The 13210-nt window shown below is 46.4% G+C and overlaps 1 protein-coding gene across 1 annotated transcript; it reads left to right on the forward strand.

Moving 5' to 3' along the window:
• The first annotated feature begins 3480 nt into the window (after positions 1-3480).
• ZP2 (zona pellucida glycoprotein 2) lies at positions 3481-12972 on the forward strand. The gene is made up of 19 exons (XM_030002372.1): positions 3481-3607; positions 6951-7029; positions 7108-7181; positions 7364-7447; positions 7535-7629; positions 8430-8588; positions 8945-8989; positions 9255-9419; positions 9891-9987; positions 10066-10247; positions 10665-10794; positions 10977-11158; positions 11237-11328; positions 11416-11540; positions 11800-11989; positions 12255-12390; positions 12471-12567; positions 12654-12740; positions 12827-12972. The coding sequence occupies exons 1-19, from the start codon at positions 3481-3483 to the stop codon at positions 12970-12972; spliced, it is 2292 nt and encodes a 763-aa protein (XP_029858232.1).
• Positions 12973-13210: the final 238 nt, after the last annotated feature.

The raw sequence follows: 13210 nt of genomic DNA on the forward strand, positions 1-13210 counted from the left end.
TATTTCCCCCAATTTCAGTGGTGTTAAGGGCTACCCCTATGAGTAGAAGCTTATAGAATTAGACTGTAATTCTAATTTTTAGGTTCAAAAGAATTACTAAGAGAAAACCATGTAAAAGGTCAGCGTTAAAGCAGTGGCTGAGAGGAGGTCAGTAAGAGACTACCTGCTGCTTAATAAAATGCTGCAGGCTATCTGTTATTCTGGTCACATTCGAAACAGCTGCCAGATAAATGTTACTTTTTTGTCAAGCTGTTTTCTATGTCTAACTGAATTAACCCATGTTTTAGAGAATCTACCCCCAGCAATTAGCAGTGAGGTTTTGTTGCTTATTATGCCCCTGTTACAGAAGCAGTAGCAATTGCAGACCAACTCGTTGCCCAGAGTTGGTGCAATTACTGAACGGAGTGCCACCTCATTTACTTCCCATAATGCCACCCATGCAATACACCGGAGACCTCTCCAAACGGGCTTTCTCTCTTAATTATTTTTTCAGACAGGGATTGAAGAGCTCTCCAGGAACACACTTGTACCAACATTTTTCTTCCATGAGGACAAGGAGAGTCAGTCAGATCCTGTGACAGGTTTGAATCTTTGAATAAACGAGTCTAGGTAGGAGTAAGGCAAAGCCCTGGTTTTCCGTCCTGTCATCCACAGACGCGGCCGTCTCAGGGCAGCGAGGAAGGGCTGCGCTTCACCCAGGCCAACCTCCATCTCCGCGTTAGAAGACAGTTTTACCCTCAGCCCTTTTTCGAGTTCCCTGCACTGCCATTAATGCTTTTCTAATAAAAAATGTAGTTGTTTATTCCATTTTCTACTTAACCAGGCTCAGCACCAAGTTAAATAACAGCTACTAGAAAAAACTAGCTGTTGCAGAGCAAAGGCAAGTAATAATGTGTATATATATATATATATATATATATATATATATTAGCTTAGCTGTTTCTTGATGCCATGGAATTTTATTTCCTTTACTGGGTAGTGTAAGCTTTTTTAGTCTCAAGAGTGTAAAATGATCACCAAGGCACGTACTGCATATACCACCAGTGCCCGGTAGAAGAGAGGAGACAGCATTTTTCTTGTATGTCGATATTTCACATTGTTAGCTACACCCATGAAAGTGAGTTGGTGACAAAAGAGACCTTTTCATTTTCAACATTATTGATTCCTACTACAGAAGTACATTCATTTCCTTTTCTGTTAAGTAATTCAGCACACAAAGTGTTGATCTCAGAGTTACTTTTATCATCTAACATCTGAAAATATTGATTTTAAAACGAAGTTACTCTGTATGATGCTAAGTGGGAAACTATTGTTCGAGGTATTAATTAGAGGTAAAGCAAAACCTACGTCAGTTGGAGAGAAGCTCTGGGACTTTGCAAGCTTTATTATTATTTATGTCACAAAAGTGGGCATCATAAAAAAGAAGGAAAAAAGAAAAGAGCAAACAAAATCTCCATCTGTTTCTGAACTTCTGGTATTTCATCATCTTTGTCCCATCCCAAAACCTCAACTTAAAATGCAATAAACGATTCAACATCAAATGAGCTAAATTTCTCAGCCTGAATGGAGATTTTTCTTTTGAGACTAAAGCTCAAAATTGTGAACTTTGTAAACTCCCCGAGTAGTTAGAATGAAGCTTTTGTTTTTGGATTTGAAAAGAACTTCAAAACCATTCCACTTCCAATTGAAATGTCTTACCAGGCTCAGGAGAAACTCTGTTGTGATGGTACGTGTTGTTGTAAGCTAATGAATTATTTAACTAGCCGCTTTGATTTGTTATTGGATTTGCTATATCTATAATTGTTGGTCTATTTCTTTGAGAACTATCTTAAATAAAATATTACCAGTTAAACAAACTATTTAGATTGAAAGACTACAGCATCATTAGTTACATTGTTCTAGATAACTTGGAGCCCGGTCTGAACAGCGATGTTGTTGTGCCATCTGTTTTGCATGAGGTATTATCCAGCACAACATTTCCTCACTGCAACTTTTATAAGCACCAAACGTGGTATGGTAAAGGCCATACGAGGGGAGGCAAGTAAGTCTCTGCTTGCCTAATGAGATCCTTGGAACTAATGGGCTTCGAGAAGAATGAAATTAGTCACACAGGGTAATTGTGGCTACACAATTCAGAGATGACGACAATATTTAAGCAACAATAAAAGCTTATTTCCTCACTCCTTAGAGAGGCAAAACTGCTGTGCCGAGGACACTGTCGCTGGATGTCCTCTGGAGCAGCCCCGTTCCCACGGCAGGGTTGAGCGTGTCCCGTGCCGGTGCTGCCGAGAGCCGTCCGGACGGGATCATTGCTCAGGTGTGTCCGCGCCCGAGTCGGGGATGCGAGGGCAGCCCTCGCAGTCTGCCTGCACACGTCATTGCAGGAGCGAGGCCCTAATCAATAGGGAAAGATACTTACAACTGAACGGCAATAAAGCCAACTCTGCCAAAGCCCTGTATCTCCTCACCCACACACCTCGATGCCCGTCCGTACTGGGCGCGTAAAAGTAGACTGGGGGGCTTCTGTAGGGCTAGAAGCAGTGATATTGTCTCTTGTTTCATAGTGACACTTGCAGTAAGTGTTTTTGCTGGGAGTGCTCAAAAGTAGAAGTCCTGACCCGGCATTCGGGCTCTTTGCATTGCTAAAGCCTTTTTCTTGGTTTGGGTTTTTTTTTCCCATGATATCATCAGCAGTGCTACAAGCAGTCCCAAGTAAAGCCATGTTGAGCTCATTGGTGTCTCAAACGCTGTCCTGCTGCCAATGCGTAAGGGACAGGGACAGCCAAAGCCCATAGGAAAGTGCATCTATGCTGAGGGGATCTGTGCTCTCCAGAGATGGTATGCAACACCCCGATGCTCGAGGGTATTCAGGAGTGCTCTGGGGCAATGCCTTTTTAAAAAAAGTTAGAAAATCAAACAAGTAAAAGAGAAAAGCAGAGAACTGAAGAGAAGAAAAAAATGTAGTTTTTGCAGCAGAAAAAAAAAAAAGCAAGCCATGGTGATAGTTTTGTGTTTCAGGGCATGAATTAGCTGTTTACCTGTAACTCAGGCCATAGTTATTATTACAGGTTCAACAGCTCAGACAGGGGAATGGCCACACTTTCTCTGTAGCTTAAATTGCAAATTCAGGTGTGTTAAGTGAAGCAACAACTAATTATTTTAGCACATCCTGATGAATTACATCCTACAAACCTACCTACTTAAAAGATTGGTATTAGGAGCTGCTAACATGCACCGCAGGGCACACTCGATTGCGGTGACTGTGGCAATAGCATGGCTCTAACTGTTAAATGTTGTCTGGCCCAAAATTGCTGTTCAGATATACAAGCCACAACCTGTTATGAGGCATTCGGGAGTTGGCAAAACCCTGAGTTAAGTCCAGCAGGCAAGGACAGGCTGTCCTTCTGCAGCGGGACCGTGCATTGCCGCTGCTCAGGCCTCTGCAGATGTCCCCCGCGCTAGCAGCGTGACTCTGGCGTGATGCAAGATCGAGCTTTTACCAGCCCAGAGTCAGCCAAACTCCGGGAACGTGACCCAAAGCTCCCTGGGACTCACAGCTTTTCCACCAACTTAATGAAGCTGGGAATCAGGGGCAGGGAAATGACGAGTAAGTTTAACTTTACATTGGATTTGATTGCCTGAAAGTACCTCATTTGTGTAATTCTTTAAAGGATGTATACTGGAAACATTTTTTTCCCCCCTAATGTGTTAGTTAAACCCAAGCAAAATAATAATAGATACATAACACAATAAACTTGTGTATGGCTTCAGAGTTTGTTTCATTAGTTTTCTATATAATCACTGCGTTTGAAAACGATGAATCTCATTATAAAAGAAGGGAGAGGGAAAAAAAGGTACATGATGTATGTTTGTGAATTCAGGAGTCTCTGGGAAGTTAATTTCTTGCTAAAGGTTAGCCACATGCTAATGCTATTGATGGCAAAAGCAGAAGTGCAATTTCTTTTTGTGCTACTAACATCAGGTGCTATTTACTCTGGTGTGGTTACGGATCCGAGCTAATGCCTGCTTATTGCTATGAGTGGCGTTGTGCACACTTGGTATCCCCACTTGCATAATAGCTTTAACTCTGCATTTGCCATGTTCTCACAAGGCTGAGAGTTAAAGACATGCTTCTAAAGAATATAAATTTTTAAATTACTTACACTACTCATCTGCTCTGCCTGTATGGATCATATTGCTTTGCTACACAGTGCACTGATGGCAATCACACACTTTGCAGCTAGCTGCGTCCACTCATGCTGTTGTCCCATCCAAGTTTCCAGCACTTTGGTACCTACCAGCAGTCGACAGACAAGCTCTTTCTCACAACTTTAAGAGAATTGAAGCTACTGTCACTTGGGCTGGGAAACTCTAAAATCTGCTCTAGGCACAGGTCTATACCTGTAAAAAGAAATATAAATGAATATATATGACATGAATACATGGTACATTAATACAAAATTTGTTATTCCCTGAAGCCCAGTTTAACATCCCATTCCTATATTACCATCCACACTATTAATTTTCCTTTCTTGCTATGATCTATCTTTTTTGCTTTCTCACATCTCAAGAATTCAATTACTTCTAAAAATATGACTCTTTGGGTTTTTTTACAAGTCTGTTGTGGTGGGTTGACCCTGGCTGGTGCCAGGTGCCCACCAAAGCTGTTCTATCACTCCCCCTCCTCAGCTGGACAGGGGAGAGAAAAATATAACAAAGGGCTTGCGGGTCGAGATAAGGACAGGAGAGATCACTCATCAATTACCGTCGTGGGCAAAACAGACTCAGCTTGGGGAAAATTAACTCAATTTATTACCAATCAACCAGAGTAGGGTAATGAGAAATAAAACCAAATCTCAGAACACCTTCCCTCCACCCCTCCCTTCTTCCCGGGCACAACTTCACTCCCGGATTCTCTACCAACCCCCCCAGCGGCACAGGGGGACGGGGAATGGGGTTTACAGTCAGTTCATCACGTGGTATTTTCTGCTGCTTCATCCTCCTCAGGGGGAGGACTCATCACACTCTTCCCCTGCTCCAGCGTGGGGTTGCACCCACAGGAGACAGTCCTCCACGAACTTCTCCAACGTGGGTCCTTCCCACGGGCTGCAGTTCTTCATGAACTGCTCCAGCGTGGGTCCTTTCCACGGGCTGCAGTCCTTCAGGCACAGACTGCTCCAGCGTGGGTCCCCCACGGCGTCACAAGTCCTGCCAGAAAACCTGCTCCGTGGGCTCCACTCTCCACAGATCCGCAGGTCCTGCCAGGAGCCTGCTCCAGCGTGGGCTTCCCACGGGGTCACAGCCTCCTTTGGGAACCCACCTGCTCCGGCGTGGGGTCCTCCCCGGGCTGCAGGTGGAGATCTGCTCCCCCGTGGACCTCCGTGGGCTGCAGGGGGACAGCCTGCCTCACCATGATCTTCATCACGGGCCGCAGGGGAATCTCTGCTCTGGTGCCTGGAGCATCTCCTCCCCTCCTTCTGCACTGACCTGGGGGTCTGCAGGGCTGTTTCTCTCACATGTTCTCACTCCTCTCTCCGGCTGCCATTTCTGTGTCTCCCACAACTTTTTTTCCTTCTTAAAAATGTTATCACAGAGGTGTTACCACTATCGCTGATGGGCTTGGCCTTGGCCGGCAACGGGTCCGTCTTGGAGCCGGCTGGCATCGGCTCTGTCGGACACGGGGGAAGCTTCCAGCAGCTTCTCACAGAAGCCACCCCTGTAACCCCTTGTGGTGGGTTGACCCTGGCAGGGCACCAGGTGCCCACAAAAGCTGCTCTATCACTCCCCCTCCTCAGCTGGACAGGGGGGAGAAAATATAACAAAAGGCTTGCAAGTCAAAATAAGGACAGCTTAATAAAGTGAAAGCAAAGGTCGTGCACAAAAGCAAAGAAAAACAAATGATGTTATTCTCTACTTCCCATCAGCAGGCGATGTCTAGCCACTTCCCGGGAAGCAGGGCTTCGGTACGCGTAGTGGTTGCTCCGGAAGACAAAAATGCCCCCCTTCCATCTCCCTTTACTTAGCTTTTATATCTGAGCTGGAGTATTGTATTCCATATGGTATGGAATATCTGTTTGGTTAGTTTAGGTCAGCTGTCCTGGTTATGTCCCCTCCCAAGATCTTGCCCAGCCCCAGACTGCTGTTGAGGGGGGCAAAAATGTTGGAGAGACAGCCTTGATGCTGCGCCAGCACTGCTCAGTGGTAGCCAAAACACCGGTGTGTTATCAACACCTTTCTACTACCAATGCAGAGCACAGCACTACGAGGGCTGCTATGGGGAGAATTAACTCCATCTCAGCCAGACCCAATACACCCCCCTCTACCAAAACCTTGCCACGCAAACCCAATACATCTGTCTGAAATCAAAAGCATTGGGGAAGCTGAAAGATAACATGAATCTGAGATTTTTTCTTTCCAGGCCTCTTCCCCACAGCTTTGAACAGTGACAGTCCAACCAAAGCCTCCAGAGATCTTCCAGTCTAAAGATCTGATCTAGGACTTCTCTTCCTTAACCTGCCACTCATGTTTTCCTCCTAATTAGATCTATGTCAGCATTGCAGATTTGCCCATGCAGTGGAAAAATTAATCTCAGTTACATTCAAATCTACCAGTGGAATTGTTTTAAATCATCAGAAAATCAAAGTGGCACAGAAGTCTCCTTCTAAAAAAATAACTGCCAAAAAGATGTGCATTTTTCTGTGCAACATCTGGCAAGGCACTAAAGGGAGTACATTATCAGAGCAAGAAATAAATGCCTTCCCAACAGAAGGAAACAACAACCCATGCCAAAGACTTACTAGCACCTTAAGGTCTCCTGCGAGCCCTCCTCTTCCCGGCAAGGAGACTGCACCCCAAGGAGAGGCAGGTGCAAGCTCTCTGTCCCCCGGGCAGCAGAGAGGCTGCACCTGTGTGGAGCCTGAACCGGGACCTATATAATCCTCCCTGGGCAGCCAGAGAGCGAGCTTGTGGTGGCAGTGAGGAGATGGGGCTGTTTGTGAGGCAGCAGTGCTTGAGCACCTCGAGGATGGGGTGAGTGGGGTTTGGGGTGGGATGGGGAGCTGGGTCCTTTCCTTGCTGGTTTCTCATTTGGTTCTCTCTTGCTTGCAGGTCGCTGCTCCTGTTTGGCTTTTTGCTGCCCTTAGCCCTCTGTGCTGATGGCCTGGGGGATCAGGATCTCTTGGGTAATGAGGCCTCTCTGGGCAGGTAGTGGTTTGGATGTGGGTTTTAGGTTTGTTCAGAGCTGTTTCCCCTCTGCCTTGGTGTGGAAGAAGGCTCTAAAGTGGGGCTGGTGAGCTGGAGGACTTGCAGGGTGTGTGCCTCTGGGAGGGTGATGCTGGAACTGATGGTGGTCTTCCCTCTGCAGAGAGTGTGACCTGCCATAGGAATGGGATGGAAGTTGAATTTTCAAGAGAGCTTGGCAACTACTCCTGGCATGTGTCCGTTGAGGGTACGTATTGCTACTGCCCTGGCCCTTTCTGCTGTAGCCTGAAAGCAGGTGCCTGCCTGCAGGGCTGATCTTCCATGTTCTCCCTAGATGTGAGTGGTGAGGAGATCGTGTCCTGTGACCCCACTGTAGATTATGAGAGGCTGATGCTCAGTGTCCTGTTCGTCAACTGCACTAGCCTGGAGGTAAAGGGGTCTTCCTTCTGCAAGCTGCTGTGATGGAGTGTGGGATTTTTTTTCCTGGTCAGGATTGGGTTTAATAGGGTTTCTAGCTCTAACTTTCTTCAGGAGTGGAAATACTTACACTTCTGATAACTTAAAACAGCTCTATAAGAGCAGTTCATGCCAGAAGTATTCTGGTAATTTTTTTCAACTTGTTCTTTCAACTGTGGATTAAACCCCCTTAGACACTGCCATAAATGTTTTCTCCTGTAAAGGAATTGAGCTACTTTAAAGGATATCTTGTAGGGGGATGGACCAGGTTCAAGAGTTTCAAAGCACCACTCTATTTACACAATGTGTATTGATAGAGAAATTAACAACACATGCCATTGATAGCTGCTGAGGTAGAGTAATAAGTGGGAGGCCAACCCAAACTAGCCTCAAACAGAGGTTTTACTGGTAACTGTTGCTTTTAAGTATTTGAAATACCACGAGACTCTTGGTTTTGGCATTTATTAACTTGTTTCTTGACCAGCTGACTTGCTGGCACTACAACCTGCTAGTCCTTGGGGCTTTTTTTTTTTTCTTGACTCCCACAGTTCTCATGGTATTTTCTACTCTTCAACCTAACCTTGTGACCCCATGCTTTCCTAGAGATCTCCTCCTTTTCCATAAGGCTTTTAAAAAAAAAATTTGTCTTGTCCTTGCACTGGTACAAACACCTAAAATAACTCAAGCTAGAGTTTAGCCTCAATGGCTTTTAGTTGTCCTCATGCTGTGGTGAGTACTGCTGCCTCTTTCTAATTAATGTCTCTTGTCTATAGCATGGTCAGCACCTGCTAAGATTGAGGCTGATGGTGAATGACACAATGGGAGAGGAGAAGAATGTAACTTACAGCACTCGCTGCCATAGTGTTCATACAGATGAAATCATTACTCCTTTCTTTGCTGGTGCAACAAACTGTACAAAAGACTTCATGGCAGTAAGTAGAGGAATGGGAGTGCTATAGATCCTGCTTAGAGGCTTGCAAGGCAGGATGGCTGTCTCCTGGAACTGCGTGGCTGGGATGTGCAGAATGCTGGGGAAAGCTCCAGCCAGTTTCAGGGAGGCCTGTTGGCTGCATGTCCATCTTAGCGTGACCACTAGCTCTTTGAAGAGTTGGTTTGCAAATGGTTATTAATGATGCACGTGGTCTGGCTTCAGCCCTATTGCAGGGGAAACCAAGGTGCTGGTGCCAGCTGTCTGCTTTGGAAAACTATAGTAGATATTTTTATTAGGAAGTTGCAGGGTTCTGACCGCTGTCTGTTCCTGTGGTCTAACCCTTGTGCTGTGTTTCAGGTTACTTTCCCAAGACTCATTCCAGGCTTCAGTGATGAGCATATGGTAAGTGCCTTCTGTCTTGCAAAGGAGGGGTGGAGGAGTGCCTGGGGTTTGGACCTAAGCTGAGCCTGATGTCTCCAAGATGGAGTAGTTTTCTTTGAAGTACTTGCATCTTGTCAGGAAGCTTAATTCTGTGCTATCAATATAGGGAACTTGAGTGTAAAGCCTGTGATGTGGCAGCTCTGCAGGGTGAAGAACTGTGTAATGCCTTGCTGCTTCTGTGTGGTTGGTCCTTCCCTTCCTAAGCAAGGATCTCCTGCTTTGCCAGGTTCCAGCAGCTCCAATGACCTGGACTCTGTCAGTTGATGATGGAACAAGAATACACCAGCTAAGCCTTGGGCAAGCCATGCAGCAAGGCTATAACTTTCTAGCTGATGGCCACAACCTGATCCTCCAGGTAGCCTTTACTGCCACTGGAGTTGTCTCCTACAAGGTAGGTAAACAAATTGTTGGCACTGAGGAGATGGTGCTGCTTTAACAGAGGCTAGGTATCTCCCTCCTGTAGACCTGCAGAAAGCACTTGCAGGTCGTGGCCAGAGCTGATGTCAAGCTGATGCAGTGCTGTGCCTCGCTGGTGTGAGCAAAGCTGTTTGATTCTGTGTAGCTGTCACTGAACTACCCAGCCCTACAAAATGGGGAAGCATGGTGTGCACCTCAGATAGTAAGCACAGCTGATGGGCATCTACATAAGCAGACTTCTAGCCATAGCCTAACTTGTGAACATCTGACTGGCAGTCTCATGAGCAGATCTCTTTCAAAAGGGTGTTGAGATGGGAAGGAACTGCTGTTGCAAATGTGAATAGCAGCAGTCCTGAACCAGATGTAGTATATGGCCCTGTGGGGTTGATCTTATGATGGATCATGAGCTGAGCACTCTCTAATAGAGCTCTATCTTCTTTGTCAGCACAATGATAAGGTGCTCTACACTGTGGCACTCAAGCTCATGTATGGCCCTCCTGAACGTAGACTGACTGTGGAGTCAAGAATGCTTTGTGCACCAGGTAATGCATGGAGAAAGAACCTGATCTGCTTCTGCCCTGAGGAAACTGGTCTTGTATTTAACAAAGATGATGTTGCAGGTCCAGCAATCTGTAATGCAACACACATGACTGTTGCCATCCCAGCCTTCCCAGGGACCCTTGTGGCTGTGGGTGCAGAGGATAAGACCATCCCCATGGACCAGCTTCAGGAAAATGGGATTGCTCTGGACACAAAGACAGGGGTCAAGCTGCATATTAGCAGGGAAGTCCTGAAGTCCAGGGTGAGTTCTGATCTTCAAGTCACAGGAGTTGGTCTGATTACAACTCCTTGGTGCTTAGTCAAGGTCAAAGCTACTGTGCTCTGATTCTCAGTAAGCACCTGTCAAGTCAGCCATGTGTCCTGTGGCTGGCTGAGGGCAGTTGTGATTTAAGAGGAATGTACAGTGACTTTATAATACATAGGCATCACTCAAAGGTAACTTGGGTTTTATGGAGTCTCTTGGCAAAAACAGCTGGAGGTGAAAATATTCCTCTTGGAGTAGGTTGGTACTTGGCATGCCTGGAGCGATGCAAATCAACAAACTAGCTGAGTGTGAAGAGCACCATGGCCTCAGGGTATGGGAAATGGCTCTAACACGTGCATGTGTTAAAATGAGCTCTTGTAGTTACACTCCAGGAGAGTAACTCTTGTCTTTCAGCTACATGAGGAGAGCTGCTCAGGACTTCAGTCTTACATGTCCTCTTTGAAACTGGCTTTTCACTTCCATGGGGAGACTGTGACAATGGTGATGCACCCAGAGTGCCCCTGTGACCAGCATGCACCAATAGGTAAGCGACCGCCTTCTGCAATGGACGTGCCTCATGTGCTGGTCAGATGGTAATCCTTCAGCATGGCTTGTTCTTAAACCAGCCCTTCGCAGGAAAGGGCATCTCTAGCCAGAACACAACAGCTTTTGGCAGACTGAGCTGTCAGTGACTGGCATGCCAATTTATGTGAACCTCTCTTACAGCTGCTGTATGCACCCAGGATGGGTACATGGATTTTGAAATCCTTGCTGACAGTACTACCCCGCTGCTAGACTTGGATACCCTTAGGCTCAGAGATCCTGCATGCCGGCCAGCCTTCAAGTCTTCTTTGAATGACAGAGTTTGGTTTCATGTCCCACTGAATGGATGTGGGACCAGGTATTGGGTAAGTGTGTAGCCAGGATTGATGGGGAGGGCTTTGTGCATTAGGAATGCCCTCACTAATGCTGTTATTTCTCTGCAGTTGGATGGGGAGAAGATTGTTTATGAGAATGAGGTGAGGGCACTATGGGCAGACCTTCCACTGCGCAGGATCTCAAGGGACAGTGAACTCAGGTGTGTTTGGAAACTTCTTTGGGTAATACTTAGTCCTGGATATCCTATATGTGAACATAAGACTTAGCTGCTCCTTCCTTGTTACAGGCTAACAGTCCTGTGCTCCTTCAGTAATGGTGATGCCTCCCTCACTATAAAGGTAGACAACCTTCCTCCTCTGGCTTCTTCAGTGAACCAAGGTCCCCTCACCTTAGTTCTTCTAAGCTACCCAGGTAAAGCTGACTCTGGGCTCAGGTGGCTGGGAAGCAACTGGAGCTTGTGGAGGGGAGGATGTCTGAGTGAACTCTTGTGGTGCATGGGCTTCTAATGACCTCATGTGCTTCCTTTCCTCCCACCCATGCTACCTGAGGCAGATGCCTTAAATCTGTGACTCTAGGACAAACTGCAGCTGGTAGACCAGGTGCTGTTGAAGAGCTCCAGACCAGAGTTTCTTCGGGACTCTCTTATCTAACAAGGCTTTTGTTCTTGCAGAGGACTCGTACAGGCAGCCATACCGTGATGATCAGTACCCAATAGTAAGGTACCTACGGCAGCCCATCTTCCTGGAAGTTCAGGTCCTGAACCGCAATGATCCCAACCTCCATTTGGTATTGGATGACTGCTGGGCAACAGCTTCACAAGATCCAAGCTCACTTCCTCAGTGGAATATTGTTGTTGATGGGTGAGTGCCCTGCTAGATAAATGGAAGCACTTTTGGCAGTGGGTGTGCGGATTCCCTAGTGCTCCCCTGCCTCCCCTTTAGGAACAGAGCCCCAAGTACAAGGGCTTCACTTGAGGTGGCCTTCCAGGTATACTGTACTGGTGTGCTGGAACTTGTACAAAGATAGCAGCACCTCTACCCTGAACTTTAGTCTGCTTAAAAAAAAAAAAACAACCCCAAACCTTCTCTACCCTGCTGTTCTGACTTGCTTCTTACCTATTGGCAGGTGTGAGTATGACCTGGACAGCTACAGGACCGTGTTTCATCCTGTGGGGCACAGTGTCAGCTATGCAAACTATCGCCAAAGGCTGGAAGTGAAGACTTTTGCCTTTGTGTCTGGTGACAAAGCCCTCCCTGGCCTAGTAGGTGACATTCTCCTACTTAGAGCAGTCAGTAGGAGCAGTTGTCCCAAAATGAATGGACCTCTCATTCTCTGTCCTAGGTATACTTCCACTGCAGTGTTCTGATCTGTGACCGTTTTCAACCAGACTCCCCTTTGTGTATGACAAGATGCCCGAGGCCATCTAGAAGCAAGCGAGGTAACGAGCAAGCAGATGTTAGGTTGTACTGATCCAAGATAACGCACTGTACTATGGGGTTCACCTGTACTACGTTACTGTTGTAGAGAGTGGGATGCCAGGTGTGAACTCTGCAGTGGTGAGCTTGCGGGGTCCTGTCCTCCTTGTGCCAGAAGGATGGTCTGCAAGCCAAGGTACTAAGCCCGTGTGGTACTAATGTATGTTACCTGGGTTTAGTGAAGAGCTGTCTCCACAAACTCTCTTTCTGCTTGCTTTGTAGGGAGCACTCTCTTGAGCAAGGAGGCATGGGCTGGCATTACAATGACTGCTGCTGGTATTCTCTCTCTGGTGGCCACAATGCTACTATTTTTGGCTTTTCTTAAATGCCTAAAGAGAAGAGCATCCATGGTAAATGTGGCATGTTAGTGTAGTTTTTACAAATAAACTTGGAGTAGAAATGTGACTGCAAAAGTCTTCTGGATGACTTGTATAGCTATGGAGTTGTTGCTGTATAGCATTCAAGGAACTAGACTGGACAAAGATGAATGTCTTGCTGAGCAGTGGCACTGCTCTCAATGTTTTTGGTCAGAGTGCTCTAACAGACTAGAATTGAAGCTTTTAAAAGGTCAAGCTTTTTGGGTGAGACTCAAGTGACAATGGCAGC

This window comes from Aquila chrysaetos, chromosome 25 (genome assembly GCF_900496995.4).
Source record: "Aquila chrysaetos chrysaetos chromosome 25, bAquChr1.4, whole genome shotgun sequence".
NCBI lineage: Eukaryota > Metazoa > Chordata > Aves > Accipitriformes > Accipitridae > Aquila > Aquila chrysaetos.

Excerpts from the sequence above, each read along its gene's own strand:
- ZP2 (XM_030002372.1), top strand. The coding sequence starts at position 3,481 with ATGCAAGATCGAGCTTTTACCAGCCCAGAGTCAGCCAAACTCCGGGAA. Across the intron at positions 11,541-11,799 it reads AGTTCTTCTAAGCTACCCAG|AGGACTCGTACAGGCAGCCA; the intron begins GTAAAGCTGACT and ends TTGTTCTTGCAG. Across the intron at positions 11,990-12,254 it reads TGGAATATTGTTGTTGATGG|GTGTGAGTATGACCTGGACA; the intron begins GTGAGTGCCCTG and ends ACCTATTGGCAG.